Here is a 20,706-nt window from a genome sequence, read left to right as displayed (position 1 = left end):
ATAAAAAGTGAGGTCCATCGCAACATGACACATAAGTCATACCGCAACGAGGGTGTTTTTTAATAGATGTAACAATTAGTAAAGTCACCGTACCAGTAAATCACAGGGAAGTCCAGGAGCACCGGTTATCCTTTACCCAGGATGCATCAGTGTTCTCCTGGGGTGAACTTTAAAAGGTCAGACAGTGTCTCATTAACACAAACTGTAGCTGTAGCTCAGAGTATTAACACACAGCTGGTTTGTACACGTAAGACCAAGGTGTTTGAGTCATCAGGCCACAAAGAGTTGGACGTTTTTATTCACAGATCACTTGACTGCACGACTCTGGGTTCACAAACTGCTTCAAATATTAGATTGCTTTAGGTGTTTCACTCTCAATGTAAGTGAACACTGCTTCAATTTTACTAAAAGCAAGTTTATCAGCCCACTTGAAACGTCATTTTTATTCAATTTATTTAGAGGAGCCCTCTGATTAAAGCTGATCTGGTTGGAGTGTGTTACTTATTCTAATATATTTTGATAAAGCATAATATAACACTGATGCGCAAATGCTCTTAACTTTCTGCACTAACGCTGTATAAGTGGTCCTCCTCCTGCTGCCGTATAAGCTTATTTTATGATATATGCCTGAGTGCAACCCCTGTATAGTGTAGGGGAAAAAAACCCATCCCCGATAAAATAAAGAAAGTAGTAAACTTCATGGCAGTGAGCCTCCTACATGAAAGTCCAAAGGGAGACAGAATAAGGTGCATACAGGACTATTAGCCCTCAGTAACACAGCTGATGCATTGGCTCTGGACTCTGCTTGTTAACCCTTGAGACTCCCGGTCCGATAAATCCTAGTTTAAGAGATCTGGCGAACCCAGAGCTCACACAGCAGCTACTGTCCACCGCTGCATCAAATATGGGCACTTAAACTGCTCTCTGTGTGGGAGTGATATTTATGATATTTTTGGGCGTACAGGGTTTAAAAGACGACCTTTTTTGCATTAAAACAATCTATTTTTTCTTCACTTTTATTCACCTCCCTTTGTTAGGACATGATTTTTTTCTGTCGCTAAACATAAAGTCATACAAACGCCACCTTATATGTGAAAAACATACTCTGAAGTTCTTCGCCTGCGCTCTGAATTTACAATACAACAGCAACGACATATAGCAGCATCAGATGGGACACCTCGTCTGATTAATATTTATTCAAAAGCATCAGAGGGGCCTCTGTTGTGTCTTCTAATGAATAAAACACGATGTTTATCCTTCCTGTTTAACGTTAAGTCCCCATGAACAGTCACAGGGACCAGGAGAATATTTACTTGCGTCGGGACACCGGGGAGTTGGATTATCTGCTGGCGGCTTTGTAGTTTTCTGAAGCTTCCCCCGTGTGACATGTTCCAGGGAGAGTGCTCTTATTTACTCTCCAGTCCTCTGTGTATAGCCCTCCTTATTGTTTGTTCTCATGTGCCACCACTCCTGAGGAATGTGCTCCGGGAGAGCGAGAGGGAGAGAGACACAGGGAGAGACAGAGACAGAGAGGGAGAGAGAGAGAGAGAGAGAGAGAGAGAGAGAGAGAGAGGAACACTGATGCTGTGATCATTGCATTAAGAGTCCACAAGCACACAGATGGAGGAGTTGTCTCTGCAGTTTTTAGATTAGGAAACAGATTTGATGTTGTTTGTCCTGCAAGGAATTGACTTTAATGTGAATGAAAGAAAATTAATTTATAGTTTTTCTTCTTACAATTAAAAAAAATGTATATTTCCTTTTAATTTTCATGCTTTTTTTATGTTTTAAATCAATATTTTGTTGGTTCAGGAAACCAGAAATGTGCTTTTTGTCGTGTGCCTGTCCTGTTAAATAATCTTCCTGTCCAGCAGTAAGACAGACAGAGCCCACACATGAAAATAAAGATTAAAAAAAATAAAGATTTTTCCATTTAAAGCAGAAAAAAAGAAACATTTGCACACAGCAGCAGCAGGAGAAGCAGTCTCGGACACTCACAGGACCTTTTGAAGAAACATGAAGTATTATTTTCTACCGAAAGGTGGCGACGTTGGGTTTCCAAACACTGTCAGTCAAAGCAGACCTCATGCCATGCTCTCCTCAAACACTTCCACCGTCCTCACACGACGCTCCGCTTCATCTGCACTAATGTATTTCTGATATTTCACGTGCGATGAAGGTTTTTATTGATTATTTACCTGTCGCTCAGCGGAAATCATTAAAAATGTAATTCGATGCATCTCATTGCAAGATACAGACGGTTTGGGCTCATTAATTAGAAAAAAGCTGCCTGCATAATTAATGAAATACACCTGCGAAACATATTTATTTATCAACACGATGAATGGCAGAAGGGTGAAGAGAAGTCTGACGGTGCTGAAACAAACAATGAGTCTAAAAATGTATTTAAATGATTATTAAGATGATGGAGAAAAAACCCGAATTATGTGTTAAATGATGACGACTTGCCAATCCGAAAGAGAGAGACATGCATATTTACCATCTGATATCTTCTGTTAATCCTCCGAATCTGTTTTTTCTTTTATTTGCTTTCCTTCTCTTCCGCGCAAAAAGTGACAAAAGACCGAATATTAAGTCTGGTGTCAATCTGCTGATGGGCTCGGACACTTCACAAAACTTTGGGTTTCTATACTATTATGCTAATTACCTCCCCGGGCTGAGCTCCTCATTGGCTGAGTCTCAGTCAATTTCATATTTCAGTGTGACGTCAGGCCGCCTATAAAACTAAGCAATGCTTTTTAACTCGTCGGCTGACTGATCCCTTGGAAAAAAAAAAAATCTATCAATCCTTGGGTGGAGTTTTTTCCTTTTTTTTTCCATTCTCCACAAAGCAACTATTTGCCCGGGACACGTACGTGAACCTCCTCAATTTGGCGCACTAATCCTAAAAGGAGCCATGAAGTGTTAAATGGTAGAAACAGAGAGAGCGGCGCTCAGACACCCGCACGCTGGGAGAGAGGGAGGAAACAGCGCTACTCTGTGCAACACAGACTGAGGAAGAAAAAAAAAAAAAAAAAACTTATCGACTCACGAAACCAAAACCTGCGCTGCGCAATTAGTGCGAGAAAATCCACTTTTTTCTTCGGTTTTGAAGAAAATAAATAAAGAAATCAAGCTGGCTCAGTGCGTGTCTCAGCAGCCCACTTTGACAGGTGCTCCTCACCCCCTTTGGAGGACTGTCAACAGCAAGAGGATGGCATCAGAGCTGGCAATGAGCAACTCCGACCTGCCCACCAGTCCCCTGGCCATGGAATATGTTAATGACTTCGATCTGATGAAGTTTGAAGTGAAAAAGGAGCCGGTGGAGCCCGATCGCAGCATCAGCCAGTGCAGCCGCCTGGTCGCCGGGGGATCCCTATCTTCCACCCCGATGAGCACGCCTTGCAGCTCGGTTCCCCCCTCTCCAAGCTTCTCGGCGCCCAGTCCGGGATCAGGGAGCGAGCAGAAGGCTCACTTGGAGGATTTCTACTGGATGACCGGATACCAACAGCAGCTGAACCCCGAGGCTCTGGGCTTTAGCCCGGAGGACGCCGTAGAGGCGCTGATCAGCAGCAGTCACCAGCTCCAGACCTTCGATGGCTATTCCAGAGGGCAGCAGTACGGCGGCGCAGCCGGGGCAGCGGGCGCCATGGCCGGAGAGGAGATGGGATCAGCGGCCGCCGTGGTGTCCGCGGTCATCGCTGCAGCCGCCGCTCAGAACGGGAATCCACACCACCACCACCACCATCACCACCACCACCACAACGGGGCACACCACTCCTCCTCCGGGTCTCAGTCCAGCGGCGGCGCGGGGGGAAACCACCAGCACTTGCGCTTGGAAGATCGGTTCTCGGACGAGCAGCTGGTGACCATGTCGGTGCGGGAATTGAACCGGCAGCTGCGGGGGGTCAGCAAGGAAGAGGTGATCCGTCTGAAACAGAAGAGGAGGACGCTAAAGAACAGAGGCTATGCCCAGTCCTGCCGGTACAAGCGGGTCCAGCAGCGGCACGTCCTGGAGGGAGAGAAGACGCAACTCATACAGCAGGTGGACCACCTCAAGCAGGAGATCTCCCGGCTGGCCAGGGAGAGGGACGCCTACAAGGAGAAATACGAGAAGCTGATCAGCACCGGCTTCAGAGAAAACGGAGGATCCGGCAGCGACAACAACCCCTCATCCCCGGAGTTTTTCATGTGAGTCTCGGCGCTGAAAAAAGTTTTAATACCCGACCCTCACAAAGAAACCGAGAAAAAAAAAAAAACTTTTAATTTGCGCGCAGCTAAAATAGTTTGTGCGTGTTTGTGTTCGTGTTGTTTTGTTGCGGTAGTTGAGGACAAAAAGAGTTTTATTCTGTTTTTTTGTATTTTCAGAAGTGTTTTTTGTTTCAGGGTGAGGATCTGGTTTGATTTGTGTTTTTACCACATACATAAATAGGCCTGTTTGAATTCGCTCTCCTCAGATATTTTAAAGGATTTATGTTCGTCTTCAGACATAAAAAATCACTTCACACTTCGCTGAATAGTTCCGCCCTGATCACCTCATCCTGCGCCTCGTCCATCCTCTCTCCCCCTTCACCCCCCGAATGTGTGTCGTGAAATGAAACAATCCTCAGGCTCCAGCAGCTTTATTTTGGATGTGAATTTATTTTTATGCTCTTTCGTTTTTGTTCATTTTGATATGAGTGAGTCTCATTTTCATGTCACCCATCATATCTGTCTTGTGGAAGAAAAACAAAGTGAGTTACAGGAGACGTTTGAGGGGAGGAAACTGGTGTCAGACTGTAACAGTCGTGTGAAGCCATGCATGCTGGTCATGTACGGATTGTGTTTGGACTTTTTATTTTGCTTTTTTTCTTCTTTTTTTTTTTTTTTTGCTTATTTTTGTGAACTTGTGTATGATGATTGTATTATACCATGACTGCATCTGTTCAGCCTCATCACCATTTGGGATTTATTTGTAAAAAAGAAAGAAAGAAAAAGAAAAGAAAGTGTGAACAAGTGCATCCATCCGTCACTTTTCTTTCATAAAACTTCCCCGCGAACATATGGACCCTTCATCATTTTTTACAAGCTTCTTCTGAAGCCTTGTGAGAAAAAAGGACAATGTGGGATAAAAAAAAAAACCCAACAACTTTGTGCTCAGTATTGATTTATATTGACAGACAACACACTATCAAGGTGAGCATCATCGGGATATTTAGCAGAAAACAATATTTCCTGACTAAATAGATTATTGCGATCAACAAGTGGGGCTGAAGATAAAAATTGCTTTGAGCAGAACAGAAGCAGATTATGATGCATGTCCTGAAATAAATGAGAAACAGGCCACTTTTTCACGCTACAGTGTTGCAACAAATGAGCTCTTCTTCCTGCACTTCGTTGTTAATGTGTTTTCCTTTCATCTAAGGAACTTAATTAAGTTTACCCAGAACCCTATGGGTGTTATTCGGTAAATAAACTGTGAAGTGGTAATGTTAATGTTCTCCCGGTGTTGTAGAATAATTTCTAAAAAAGAAGCATTATGCAGCCATATACATCTTTTTGTGATGCCCTGGATTTCTATACAGTAAAATGTGTTGTCTGGACAGTACAGATAGCTGGCAGACATCGTGTTCACTCTTTAAAAATGGAATTTAATAAATATACCATTCATCAATAAACCTTCGTGAATGGAAACAAATATATTCTCCCTGAAAATGTTTATTATTTTTCTTCTTTTTTTTTTAGTCGTGCATGTTGTTTGTCACTGTGTCTTTGAGGCGACACCACACACTGTCAGTCCTGAGATCTGAAAACTGAAATATAAAACAGAAAGAGGAAAAACTCCAGTCACAAATGTCTCTGAGACAAGATGAACATCTGTTCAAAAACATCTGGTTCTGATTAAAGCGCGCTGCAGATGTTGCGCACAAGGCGCGTAATTGTCACAGCTCCAAGATCAAATCCATCTCTCATGTATGTTTTTAGTATAATTTTTATAATTTGATTCATTATGCGTTTTACACTCTTTTCTTTCTCTGAAAAATACACGGCGAATTATTCCAAAGTGTTTCCTTTATTCATGACTTTTTGCTTCTCGAGAAATACAAGAGACGCTCGTCACCTGTTGCGTAATTTAAAGACGGAAAAATCTTTAATTTCGCTTTTAAAACGTGCAGAAAATCACACCACGGTGCGCAGTATTTCTGACATCATTTTATTTGTTTGCCTCAGGGCCTAATAATGTTGCTGCAGGTGTCCTAGAAAAAGCCGAGTTAATGATTGATTTTAGAGTAAACTTGCACTTTTCACTCGGTGGCTTGTCCACTTGTTGAATATCGTGTGTGGAAAGTTTCCCTTCAAATCGGAGGGGAGATAAAGGTCGAGATGACCAAAAATGATAAAGCACCTTTGTGTCGAAGAGACAAATCTGTCTAATTTTAGGAATATATGAATTTTGACTTCGTGCTGATGATCCCGTGTGGAAACAAAACTCCAACCACTTAAAATAATTCTGTGGATTTACGATTAAAACTGACTCATTTCTGATCGGACCAAATCATTTTCTAGCGTGACTAAATTTCCGAGTTAATTTGGCAATCCACCAGTTTCAGCTTCTGAGTAAACACCCCTTTGTTTGACTCCTGACATAAAAAAATGCTGATGAGAGTTTTTAAAAAAAGGCGAAAAGCCACAGGAGGCACTCGCGGTAATTTGGTTTTGGAGCGACTGACAGTCTCCAGCCTGCCTCGGCTGTGGACTGACTCTGGCCTGCAGGGTGTTTCTCCTCCTGAAAGCAGCCTGATGAACTCGAAGCATCCTGAAGAGCAGCACGGTTCAGATAAAAAGCTGCCATGCAAGGTCACCATGCATGCTGCTGGACATCTGTGTGTGTGTGTGTGTGTGTGTGTGTGTGTGTGTGTCAGTCTTCTGTGTGTATGTGCATAAGTAGGATTTGTATTTTTGTTGTCTAAATGTGTGTGTATCTCATGGAAAACTTCCAGTGTTTCATGTTTTAACACTCAGTATTAGCTGAGTGACTCACCTGTACTACACTGTCAGTCACCTGGCTCCTATTAGACCCCCCATGAAAGCCCAGAGTGAGGGACAAGATGGGAGAGCATGATCCCCTCCTGCCTGAAGGAATGATTTTCTCTGTGATTAAAAGTGAGTGAGAGACAGAGATAGAGCGAGAGAGAGAGAGAGCACCACAGAGAGTAAGAGAGAGAGAGAGAGTAAGAGAGATGCTGGCTGCCTTCCTGCTCCTTTCAGATGATAAACGATCAGAGATGCGTCCTAGCTGAGAGGAGAGGGCCTTTTAGTGAGCATGTGTCCACTAATTTATGGCCCTCCTATCTGATTAGGTCAATATAGTGTGCTATTTAATTACATTTGTGTTATAACCTAGAACTGGAGATGCTATTCTTCTTTTCGTGGCACCTCTTTTCTTCTTGCGAGGCAGATAGGATTAGTTGAGTTTTCCCCTCAGAGTCTCAGGGATTTCCACCTGGAACCATCAGGAGGTTCTGCTTTGTGTGACGGTTCAGAGGTTTTGATGAAGTGGAACGCTGTTGATCGTCGTCGTTGTAGAGGGTGTGGAAACTGTGTGGGATGCTTTCTGTTCCTGTGTGTGTTTGACTTCTAGACACACCGAGGGGCTGGAGGATTCAGTAGCACTGATTCACTTCCTGTGTTTGAAGGAGGACAGAAGGCACAGGAAACAATATTTCAGCACTTCCTCCTCATTTCTCAGCACTCTACAAGATTCACAGCGTCTTTCTCTGCCTCCCTCTCTAGTATGAAAAAGTGTGCACGTGCAGCACACAGACACACACAAGACACGCCACATTATTAATCTCATCAGTACGAACTGTAATTCTATTCTCCGGCCTCAGTTTATTGACTCGTGCGCTGTGATCATTTGCAGTCTGTCCAATGATTGGGTTATTAAAGATAATGTAGTTGTCTGCTGTCACAATATTGGACTCTCTCTTTCAGGTCAACTATGGGAAATCACTTTGAAATTTATCAGTATTGACATTTGAATCATCATCATGTACTTCCCTTTAATGCCTCCGAATTAATAGGACAAAGGATGTGCGGTACTTTCTGGGGTCTATCTGTGTGAGTGCTCAATAAGCAGCCAGCATTGTCTTTTATTTGACCTTGTGGTGGAAGGGTGTATATGTGCTTTAACTGAGTGGATTAAATCTATGAGGAATGAGTCGTTTTTATCACGATATTGAGACGCCTGTGGCTCTTTACGGCAATCTAAAGGACATTTTAATAAATGTGAGTAAAATAAATAACGTTAGGATAATCTCAGAGAAAATTCCAAACGGCCAAAGGTGCATAAAAATCAGGAGGAGAATCATTTTCTTTACAGTAATGCACTCAATCATGTGAGAGCAGGTGACCAAAGTTGCTCCAATACTTACAACACTAATAATTTGTCAATCTTAAAAATGTAAGTGTTCCATTCTTAGGTGCAGTTTCTCAAAATGCTGCTAATTTGCATTAAAAGCTTCCTATCATTCAATTTAAAAAAACATCTTGTATTACTACAAATTCATTTACGCTCATACGCTCATCTTCCTGTCTTCCCTGCGAGCGCCACCTTTCCCCATACGTGACAAAGCCCCCTCACCCCAACGGGTTAAAAACATATTTGCATTCAAAAGAGGAAACAATTTCAATCTCTTCCACTCAATCCGCATCTGCATCACTCCACGCGATAAACATTTACATTTAAAGTGATTTAAATCAGCTGCGTTTATGTTCCTCTGTGGTCCGTCCATCATCTAGACCTGCAGAGCTCCTCTCCCTCCCTCTCCCTCCCTCTCTCTCTCTGTCTTGCAGTGTCCTGAGTTATGTGTCATTTATTTGAAACCCTAATAATTTAACTTGTCCCCCTCCTGTCGCCGCTGTGCATGTGGTAAGAATGCAGCAGCTGTAAAGAAGGCTTGTGCTGCTGCTGCTGCCGCCTCTCTCCCTCTCCCTCCCTCTCTCTCTCTGTATATCTGTCTGTGTTGGCTTTACATGGTGATTTTCTCCAGCAAATAGAAGCATGGGCAGAGTGGAGGTAATGTGATTGTCTGAATCCAATCCTATAGTCTAGTGTTGAATTGAGATTACTGTAAATGCTCAGCTGTAAAAGAATGTGCGTACGGGGCCCGTGTAATGTTTTGTGTGTGTGCGTCGCAGTCGAAATTCAAACACTAGATTTGCATTTGGAGCTCTCCCTCAGAATGCATAACTAAAGGGCAATAGATGAAAGCTAATTATGATTTAATTATATGTGATCACAATATTCTGACTCACGGATAAACAGAGCCGAGGCTGTGTTGATGTTTTCCAACAGTGAGTTGAGTTGCAGGGCACAGAGTCAGTGGAGTGGTGTGTTTTGGACCGCAGCGGACCCGGTGGGGTGGGGGGTGTGTGTTTGAAAACTAAAGTGCATTATGCTTCCGAGTGTGTGTGTGTGCATGTTTGTCTAAGTCTGCGCGTGCGCGAGTTTGTGTTATGCAGGGCGGAGCTGGAGCCGAGCCCGACCCCTGTGTGTTTTACCTGCATCTCAATGAAGCGAGAGAGGTGATTTACCCTTCTGCTGCAGTCAGCCTCTCTCTCTCTCTCTCTCTCTCTCTCTCTCTCTCTCTCTCTCTCTCTGTCTCTGTCTCTCAGCCAGTCAAACAGACATTGATCTCTTTGCAAGGCAAGGTGACCCGAAGTGTTGCTCAGCTCTTCCAAAGTCTCCCCTCTCCCTTTCATTTGTACCTGGGAAAGGCCTTGACCCCACACACTACCGCCATGTATCAGCACTCTGCACGTGGACCTTCCACTTCCCCTGTATCGAGCCCAGTGTGTGTGTGTGCTTGTTTGAGTGAGCACACAGAGAAGACACGTGTGTGTGTGAGAATTTGTGAACAGTGTACGTGTGGGAGTGTGTATCTATGCCTACATGTGTGTGTGTGTGTGTGTGAGCGTTGCCCTGTGTCTGGCCCTGTGTGTGTGTTTGTGTTCATCTATAGGTGTGTGTGTAAAGCTGTAAATTCTCAGCAGAGTTTAGGCTGGTGTCGAAGTTTCCGAGTATTATCCAGGTGACGGCAGGCTTCTCCCTCGCTGTAGGTCTGACACTGGGAGCTCCTGTGCAGCTGAATGGGTCAGAGTCCATTTGGCCACAGTGTGAATCGGATTACAGGGAAATGAATGGCTCTCATTGTTGCTTAAAGATGGATTGAGGGGCATTAATATACTTTGTGGCTCCTTCGCCTCACTTCTCTCCTCTGAAGCCCAGCGGAAAGTTTTTTTTCAGGATGATTCGTCACTCGCTTTTTGAGCCAGGGGTTTTCATTCTTCACGCTCGTCCCTGACGTGAGCCCATATAGCGCTCACATGTGTTCACGTGTTCTGTTTAAATGTGTGAATACGCTGCTGTCAGACACGCACACGCCCAAAAGACATGAACTGGTCCTGATGAACTGACTGACCTGGATTCTAAATTTCAGTCATCTATGAAATTAAATACATTATATCAATATTTTTGTTAAATTGTTTTAAATTGTGCACTTTTTAATGAGGAAAAAGGGTAGTTATAAAATTAAACAGAAATTTATTTCACATGTACTTTTCATCTAATTATATGACTTTTAAAGTACACTGTAGTGTGTGTGTGTATCAGTGAAATTTCAAAACAAATCCAATCCTTCCATTCAATTCTAATATCTGATATCTGATCAATTTAATTATTATATTGATTCTGTGTTTGGTGTCGCCTGCCTCTTTATCTCCACGTCTGATTCTAGTTTATAAATGAATTTTTTGAATAATCCAAACCATGACCAACTGTTGGCCTTTAAATATGTAATTATTATAATTCCATTTTGCTTGAAAAGATTTTATGAATTTATCTCACAAGTTAATTCTAGAAAAAAAATATATGAGGATTAATATTCCTCCGTCCCCGGTGATTCGTGACTTTATCTTCGCTCTCTCCAGCGTTCCACTTTTCTTTAAAATTCATTGTCCGTTTTGTAACCAAAGGCTTGTTACTTAACGTTCAAAGTGTGTCATGTGTGCGGCAGAGCTTCCTGTGCTGTGCGATGAGCTCGTGGGTTTTATTTAACAATTCTGTTCCCTGTTTTTGCAGGACATCAAGAAAATTCCTCCATCTGTGATAGAGAGCTGTGACCTCTCCGTCCCACCACCTGGGAGTCTGAGGTAACTTCAGTCTTTAATCTTCAACACTCCTTCACTTTATAACACCAGTTCATTCAAACACTGTTCAAATATCCGACACTAATGTCAAATTAAAAAAGAGCATGAACTGCCTCAAAAAGTTTCGTCTGACGATCTGAAATTCGTGTCAGCTGAATGTTCCTCAAAATACAGCACATTACGTTCACACCGTGTTTTTAATAACACTGTGTTTAGCAACTGATCCAGAATTAATTTACATATTTTCTATTAATTATTTTTATTTACATTTTCAAAATGTTGGATTTGTCTACCAAAGGACGCAGCAATTTGATTCAGGTTCCTTTAAAAACAAAAAGAAGGGTTGCATCCGAGCAAAATATTTTATATGTGCCACAATATTAAATATAAAGCATTCTCTGTTTGCATTCTCATAGTTCTGCTTTTCTGAACTCAGACTATTTGAATACAGTCTGTCGAGCCTTAACCGTGAAGCCCACTAACATCATGATATTCTTACTATTTGTATAAATGTGACAATAATGCCTCAGACATGAAGGAGGACTGTCGCACTTCTCTTCTGAGTGAAATCAAATCTACAAACCACCTGTTTATATTGATTTCATTTAACACGGAAGCACTCGTTTGGGAGAGCAGACACCAGGGAGGGTTTCATAATCAGATCTTTTTTTTCTCGCTTCATATTTAGCTCTACGATGATCAAACTCTGAACACTTCTTGTGTGCGATGTTATGCGCTCCTCTGTTTTCGGGGCTCTGACAGTGCTGCTTGATTGACGGGAGGGTGACATGCCCAGTGCTCGTGGGATGAGGCCAAAACCTCTGTCCTGACCCTCTGACCTCCTTCACTCTCTCAGCTCTCTCTGCGGACACAAACAGTGTACATTGTTTTTTTTTTATTTCTGGCTGACACGCAGATGGACGGATGGTGGGATTGCAGAGGACAGCGGAGGGTGATGGAGTGAGGGAAGGAAAGAGAGGGCTCATTTTTTTTGTGGGTTTTTTTGGGAAGAAGTCGAGGCAAAGTTAGGGGAGAGGAGGCACCTGGATGTGAATATAGACGTGCGGGTACAGGAGGAGGTAGGGAGGAAGGGGATGGTAGGAGGTGCTCCTGGCCGTGGATGCAGACAGACAGGCAGGGTAACCAGAGGCAGGCGGTGACCTTCTCTGCTGCTGGAGGATCGAAGGCTTTATTTAAAGGCCTGGTCAATGCTGGGTGCTGCTGAGGTATCAGCCTCGCAGCCAGGCGACTCATCACCACTGTAATACAACTCTCTAACCCTAACCCCCCCTCCCACACACACACACACACAAACACACACACACACACAGACAGGACAGGACACTCTCTGGACACCTCAGGTTTTACACTGTACAGTCGAGAGGCTGGACAGAGGAAACTACAGCATCAGCAGCGGCTAATTTTACTGAACAGCAGACAGAATACTCCACTTTCCTCATGTGCTCAGCATTGTGAAGCACACGCTTGTTTTGCCTTTGCGATGCACTCCATCACATCACTGTCCATTTTTTCTTTTTTTTAATGTTGACTAATTACAAATAGATAATAACAGACGGCCTCGGGGCACAGTTTTATATGCGACGCAGCGAGGATGGAGGTGGTGAAGGAGTTAAAAATGACAGGCTGCGAAGGTAGGACACCTGCGTCTGTGTGTGTGTGTGTGCGAGCGGAGCACGTGTTTTTGCACCGGCGTGTGTGTGTGTGTGTGTCTGCAGCGTTAGGACACCTGCATGCTTCAGCACTTTCTGGCTGTCAGGAGCTCTGAGGTCACAGGCAGGGGAGTGGAGAGGGCACATTAGAGGAAGCTTCAGAGCCCACACCCACCCACCCATACAGCCACCCACCCACCATACCTCCACGATCCTTCCCCCCAGCACCAGCCCAACCACCCCCCACTTTTTTCCTTCACCCCCCGTTATCCCCCGTCATCCCTCCACCTCCACCTCCCCCTCCTCCTCCTCCTCCTCCTCCTCCTCCTCGTCTTCCCCTCGTGGTGACGGGGTGAGTCGGCCACTCAGGGGGGAGGGGGCGCAGGGAGGCAAGGTGCCTCTGTGGCTGACAGCAGGCAGGTCAGGTTTTTGTAGACACGGCAGCGGGGGGAAAGGACACATGCGCACACTCATGCAGACACATCAAGGTGTGTAAGTGTGTGGGAGAGAGCTTCAAATACAGCAGTCTGATCAGGAAAAATGTAAATATTAACCAAGTAGAAGTTGATTTTGATGCGTATTATGAACTCAGTTGAGGCTTGTTATTGTCCATCACACTGGAGAAAAAATCCACAATATGATTTCAGACAATAAATAGTAAATATTAACGTATCACACTCTTAATTCAGGCATTGAATGAAACGCTGCAGCGGTGAGGGGGGATCTTTTGTATTCTGCAACAAGGATTTTCTCCATCCACCAGTTTGGCACACTTCACTATCCATTTACTGCCTGGGATATATATAACTACTAGCTGCTCAGTGTGAGACTCGTTACACTGTTACAGTCTTGATAGTGACACAGACGTCATCCCTCTCTCCAGAAAATCCAAATGACAGGGAGGATATGAACAGGATGTATGCTCATTACTAAGCCCGGGCTAAAACGAGACGAAGCAAGTAGAACTGGAGTTTGGATTAGGAATAACAAAAGGGTGGAAAAATATTTCACTTTCTGCAGTTTAACACAGAACAACTGTGTTTAGATTTTGGATTGTTTTAAAAAAGTGTTTTTTACTTTCTTCTGAGCCACAGAGGAGACGAGCTGCACCCCGGAGCCTCACCTCTAAACATCAACCCGCTCCTCTTTTATGTTAATATACAATTTTCTCTCCGATGTTTCAGTTGTTTAAGCCTGAGATTGTGTTGTTTTATTCAAACATAATTAGTTGTAAAGCTGTTACCGCTGTGTGTGTGTGTGTTTGTGTGTGAGCCTCAGAGCCACTGTTGTCCTCAGGTTGCGACTGTGTGTTCACAGCGTGATTGAGAGAGAGGAACTTGTGATGAGCCGGAGGTTGAGTGTGATATAATGTATTCCCCTGAATCACCGCAGCCAGCAGCCCAGGGCCTTCCTCTCGCCCGCAGCCTCCTTCTCCTCTCTCACACACACACACACAAACACACTCCTTCCTCGCTCCCCTCTCGTCGCCATCCCCTCCTCTCCCTTCCCTGCGGTGACTGCCCCATGCTAGCTGCTTAGTGTTGCACCCAGTGTCTAATTGAATTCCAACACTCGGGCGTTAGCTCCTGATGCTATAGAGATGTTAACACGGCACAATACTAACAGTCCTCGGGACGTGTTTCAACACCCTGCTCCTAAAGAGAAAATTAGTGCTAAGCTCACTGTGGCAGCACATGATTTATTTAAAGCTCCAAACTATGTCTTCTGTATCCCCTAAAGGATCGTCTTTTATAGCCACCAGCGAATCAGCACTTCATATGCACACATGCAGCACATGCAGAAAATGCAATGTGGCTGCGTCGTTGGAGAGAAAGTGTGTTTCCTCTCACTTCTCAGTGCATCTATTGTCTCTTATATAAATGTGTCTGCCGGCCTCTCCGCATCCATATTGCTGGCGATGCCGTCCATCCCCACTCCCTGACACCCTCACTTTTATTCCCTGACTCTCAAACACTAGCTCTGGGCTTTAATGGCACATATTTCCTGGGCCCGGCTGAAACGGGATGCATCTTCTCCTTGTTAGCTTGATAAATAACCAGGCTGCTGGGAAAGTGCTGAATTTTAGCTTTCAGCCTCTATTTTCTGCTGGATGACATTAATTTTAAGTGCTGAGAGAGGAGCTAACTAATACAGACAAATAAATAAGGAGGAGGAAGGGAAGGTGCAGAGGTGCTGGAGTCACTCTGCTGTCCCTCCCTCCCTCCCTCCCTCCCCCGTTACCTTTTTATACACGAGCATTCACATATGCAATATGCAAACCTGCAAAAAATATACTACACAAGCACAAGCGAGCCACACACACTTAATTTCTCAATTCTGTTGTTGTCCAAACTGTGCAATCATCTTGTCCCATTATGAGTGCCACTCCTGCAGAGGTCAAATGTTGAGCATGTTGTAGGTAGACAGACAGTCTGTCAGGTAGACAGGAAGATTGGCTCCACGTTTCTCTATCTGCTGTCTGCCTCCGTCCCTCCTCACTGTCTGTCCCTCTTACCCTCTCATTCTGTCTTCCTGAATTATGTGTTTCATCAGAAAAAAGGAGATTAGTGTGGCAGTAATGGGGTGGCGGATCACAGTGTACAACACTATGGATAAATTGTATTTATTCTGTATGAGCTTATAGAGACAACAAAACAGAGATCAGATTTGAGACTAAGTAGCTCATTTGCGGGGTTGCAATTTAAATATTAATTATTGTTGCAGAAAAGACAAGAAAATTGTTGTTTTTTTCAAGCTGAAACACTTGAGTTGGAGTATGTTTACACACGGTGAATAAAGGTTCAATTGCATTATTATTTACATTTGTGCATAAGTGCCATAATTGCTAAATGTCTGAGCCTGAGAGCAGGTTGAACTAAATAAAAGATTCTGTCTTCTTGTAGTCAAAATACCTCTCTCAGCTTCATCAGCAGTTTGATTTCACTTATTTTAAATACACAAGCTGCTGAGGCGCAAAATCGAACAGAATAAAATGAGAAGATAAGAATGAACGATTAAAAAAGATCAGCTTATGTCATATTTGCCTTTTTATTTCCATCATGCCTGCACATTTTTATTGCTGTCTTTTATTTTTTTCAACTTTTTTGCCCTCCATGTTTTACCATTTTGAACACACAAAACCTCAGACGACTACACATTTGGTAAAAGCATTCGTCACGTGACGGCAGCAAAAGCACAGCAATAAATGTGTTTTACCGCCGCTCCATAAACAAAGAGCACAAGGATGTTGACGGGACACACACAGCACTACCGATGATGTGAATCGACTTTTATCAGTCACAAAATGCAAAAATCTACCTAAATATATTACTATCAGCATTATGCATGTCACTACACACAAACACACACACACACAATTGCAAACATTTAAATGCTTTTGTTCATTCTCTGAACATCAAACTTGTACATTGCTCCTGTGCATTCACATTCAGTATTCTTGCACACAAACCATGTAAGGTATACACACAAACACACACACACCTCTGTTGTGTATAACACCACACAATGAAGTGGCTGTGGCTGAGACACCTCATACATTATTTTAACAATGTATAGCGCGGTGAATAAAAAGGTCAGTGGTTGAGAACTGGCTCCATGTAACAATAAGATGCATGAAGTGAGCGGTGCAGGCCCTTCAGTCAGCATCCTGCCGCTGAACCATGTGAGCCAGAGTGATAGATTCTACTGTAGGCTGTGTGTATGTGTGTGTGTGTGCTCTCAGTGTTTACGGGGCACCGTTGTGAAACACCTTATAACAATAGATTTACTTGGTCTATCATTATTGATCGTACATTTTTCCCCTCTGCCCTTTGCCTCACTTTGATAAATGTCTTTTATTACGACAACATTTTGCCTTTAAAGCACATCGTGAGCTCAGATTTTGTTTTTAAAGCAATGCTTTTATTAGACCAATTCTATTTTTGTCAGTATACGAACACGCTCTCGCTCGCTCTGCAGATGCGGTGCAAGCGTTGCGAGTTTTCTGTTTGCAAAGCAGGGTTTAATTTTCAGGGTGTATTTATCACGCGCTGTCATGTTGCGGTCACATGACCACATGAACCACTGCCAGCAATTAAGGCTGATAAATCACTCATTTACAGGAAGAGAAGGAGGGACGGAGTGGGCAAAGAGGAAACGAGAGAGTGATAAGAGAGAGGGAGAGGAATAATGAATAGCCCGGACCCCTTCACAGATATTTTATCCTTTCATTTTTTTTTTTAAAGCGTGATGTTGAATGTTATTGTGTTTGGGCAGTGTAGTATAAACTGTTGCCAGTGAGGCTCATTGACTCCTACAGGCAGAGACAAAGAGACAGATGGTAGTCGTTTGTGTGGTTTACTGTGATTGTGACCTGACTGCACTGCTTTATTTACTGCTGGAGGTGTGTGAGTGTTCATGTGTGCACGCCTGCACAAGCAAATGCATTTGTGTCATGACAGAGAAAGAGATGCAGAGACCGTACGTACACAACCGTCACTGCTTCCTCTCTCTCTCTCTCTCAGCCCCCTGCTGATGGATTTCCTCTCAGTCTAAACAGGAGAGCAACCGCACTGATGGCTCTGCATGCAGCTATTCCAGATACCAAACAATGCAGGAATTTAACTACAGCATCCTTTATTTTTGTCAGTGTGTAGATGGATGTATCGTTTGTTTTTGTTCTTGTTATTCTGACCTGCTGGCGTGTAGCTGCGCGCTTTAGCTGCTGACACAAGTCTCAGAGAGTCCCTGGGATGTAAACGGGCTCTAACCTGTGCAGCGTCTGTATAAGTTACATCAGAATGAGTGTTTCAGCAGCTCAGGTCAGTGCTCTGCAGAGTCTCAGCCTGCACACTCACTTGAAAAGGCTGATTAAAGATTCATGACCAAAAAAAAGAAGAAGAAAAAAAAAGAAAACAGCCCGGCATCTAATGGGCTGGAAGAAGACGAGGAGAGGAGAAGACGAGAGGAGTGGGAAGGAGACGAGCTGTGGTTTTTTTCCCAACAGTCTGAACTCTTATTTACTAAAAACAGCGGTTACTAACTGACCAAAGGTGTCTTACAATGAGACCACTGAGGGAGGTTGAGCCAGTCAGGTTTCCTGCTGCAGAAAACGATAAAGAAAGATCAGGAATCAGCTCTTGCTGTGTGTGTTTGAGGGGGCGTTTGTTGTCATTATATTTTAAATTAATTGCTGACTTCTCGAGTGCAGAAAGACATCTTATGGTGGTGTGTGTGTGTGTGTGTTAGTGCTGTACTGAACAGAGGCAGGACCCTGCTGTCTGCAGCCTGCGACCGGAGCAGCTATTCTGGGGAGAGAAATAAATTGTGTACACATTAACTGCACTAGAATACAAAGTCAACACTGTGAGTGTGTGTTTTGTGAAGTATTGCCAAAGACTGGCGAGCATGGGAAAATCTTTTATTTTTCCAGAGGAGAGGACAGACAGTGCGAGTTTCTACATTCACTCTTATCTTTTTCTTTCTAGTAACATCAGTAATGTGAATGGTGGGTTTTAGTTTTTAATACTTCTGCATATTTTTTTTATTTTTTTTATCTTGTTACATTATGGTCAGTAAGACAACAACATCAAGACAAATTTCTATTGAAGACTGGATTTAATTTTTTGGTTATTTCTAATAAAATATCACAGTTGTGAGCAGCAGCACTTGAGAGCTTGTGCAGTAAATTGATTTTGATTTACTCCTTAAAAAGTTACCAACATCCATTTTTCCTCACTGTACACATGTGACGTAGAAAGGACTGCTGCACCCTCGTCTCCCCCCTTTCTCTCCTTCTCATCTGCTGTGGTTCAAGGTTGATACACATACGGGGACAGAAAAGGGGGGAGAGAGGGAGGAGACACGAGGGAAGGAGGAGCAAATATGGGAGAAAGGCATCAGCGTGCTCACTTCCTGCATGTGTGAACATAACGTCCTGCCTGTACGAGCTGAGGGGGGAAAGAGGCCACCTGGGATTCACCTTCTCTCTCTGTCTCTATTACAACTTTTTAAAAGTGTCCATGAACTCTTTACAAGGAATAGTTATTTTAACGTACAAGAGGCCTCGGGCATGAGACTGTAACGCTGCATGTTTTTGAAGTATGATAATTGTCAGAGATTTTGCTCAGGGTAATAAATCAAAAGAGTTCATCGCACACAAGGATGCTTGTATACATTGTCGATAATCCTCGTTTAACGTCACACTGCTGTAATTGTGAATTTGGCCACAGGCTTCATCAGGTCCGACATCTACAGCAGATACTTTAAATAGACTGGATCAAAATCAGTGCTTTTGCTACATATGTATGAAAATTAGCAAAATAAAAAAATATATATCAATTGGAAGGTGTTTTAAATAGAAGATGCATCACTTTCATTGAAGAGAAAACACATTTAAAGATGATTTATTTTTAAATGTTTTGGTGCTGATGGGTGCATCATCGTGCTCTGTACTGTATATTTTATGCGGCTTTATCTCGAGTGAATTAAAGGGCCTGTAAAAAGTGGAATGTTATTAGCGTCAGACCACCTGGGGTGAACATCTGCAGCCTCAGACTGCAGACCCACCATACATCACTGTTCTCCTTCTCACTATTTACTGTCACACGCACAAACGCACACACACACACACACACATATGGCTCGGCTGCATCCATCTTTTGCATGTCTCTTGTCTTATTGACGTGTGCGCAGTTGTGCGTTCCTGCAGGGGGGGGCGGTGGCGACATGCTTATTAACGATGCCACGAGGTCGCAGGTCAAGTACAGGTTCTGCTCTCCTGGTCAGTCAGAGGTCAAAGGTCAGCAGGTTAGTGTCGGAGGCCAGGACGACCACAGCGCAGCTCACCAGTAATCCACGAGCGGATCAAAATCAAAGTTCAGGGTGATTTGCGAGGCTCCTCTGCATTATTCTGCTGAGTTGTGCGCGAAACATTTTTTATTTGTTTATCGTATTTTTTATTCCTGCAGTAAAAACTCTCCTTTGAATAATTAGATGTTCTTTTCATGTTCTATTAAGACTGTTTTTCCTCACGTCTCTGCTCAAACACACTATTTTTTCATCTTCAAAGTGAAAGCTAAAATAGGGCGATCATTGCAATTTAATTACTACAAATCCCTTTGTGAATTTGCTCTTGTGTTTGTTTACATGCAGAGATTTGCCGCCTTCTGCAGTTTTTTTTTTGTGCGATTCAGTAGTGTGAGTGTGTTTACTTTCTTGTGTCGCTCTGTATATGCCTTCTTATTTATAGTGTGCGAGTGTGCATGCCTGTGTGTGTTTGTGTGTGTGTGTGTGTTGATGAGGTTGCAGTGGGGTTTATTTAAATAGATAAGATGGTGTTTTTATTCCCAATCAGAGGAATCTCCTGTCGCATCTGAGTCTCTTCATAATAACCCACAGCATTGCTCCACATTCCCCTGACACACACACACACACACACACACACACACACACACACTGAGTATTGCAGACACAGCAATTTTATCTCACTCTCAGGGGTGTAAGGCTTTGATAAATGAAAATAAATACTTTTCGTAAAAGGAACAGAAGGGGAGAGAGGAAAATGGCAGAAGTGACAGGAGGTCTCTGACAGTTTGATGCCTCAATACGAGCAAATATATGACAAAGAGACACCTTCTAAAACTCATAGAGTGTGTGTGTGTGTGCGCTAAAACACAGGTACATCCTCAGTCATAGTTGGGAATAAGAGAGAGGAAGAGGAGAGGGGAGATATAGCAGGCGGCCTGACATGTTAACTGAGTTACAGTGAGAGAGAGAGAAAAAAACAGCACATCACATGATTTAGAGGAAACGGGTTCTCCTCCCTCATCCGTCTGTTTCTGTGACT

The 20,706-nt window shown here is 43.3% G+C and overlaps 1 protein-coding gene across 2 annotated transcripts in view; it reads left to right on the top strand.

Annotated features, from left to right (window-relative positions):
• Window positions 1–2,891: 2,891 nt before the first annotated feature.
• LOC141000747 (transcription factor Maf-like) overlaps window positions 2,892–20,706 on the top strand; it is a 51,430-nt gene continuing 33,615 nt past the window's right edge. For both annotated transcript variants that reach the window (XR_012179571.1, XM_073471564.1), the window contains exons 1-2: window positions 2,892–4,191; window positions 11,123–11,193. Coding sequence is in view for 1 of the 2 variants with exons in the window: in XM_073471564.1 (XP_073327665.1) it covers window positions 3,215–4,191; window positions 11,123–11,150 (1,005 nt within the window). In the remaining variant the exon portion in view is untranslated. The remainder of the gene's footprint in view (window positions 4,192–11,122; window positions 11,194–20,706) is intronic.

Source organism: Pagrus major, chromosome 8, assembly GCF_040436345.1.
Source record: "Pagrus major chromosome 8, Pma_NU_1.0".
In the NCBI taxonomy this organism is placed as follows: Eukaryota; Metazoa; Chordata; class Actinopteri; order Spariformes; family Sparidae; genus Pagrus; species Pagrus major.
Note: the sequence above shows the minus strand (reverse complement) of the source record. Positions and strands in the feature narration are given on the sequence as shown.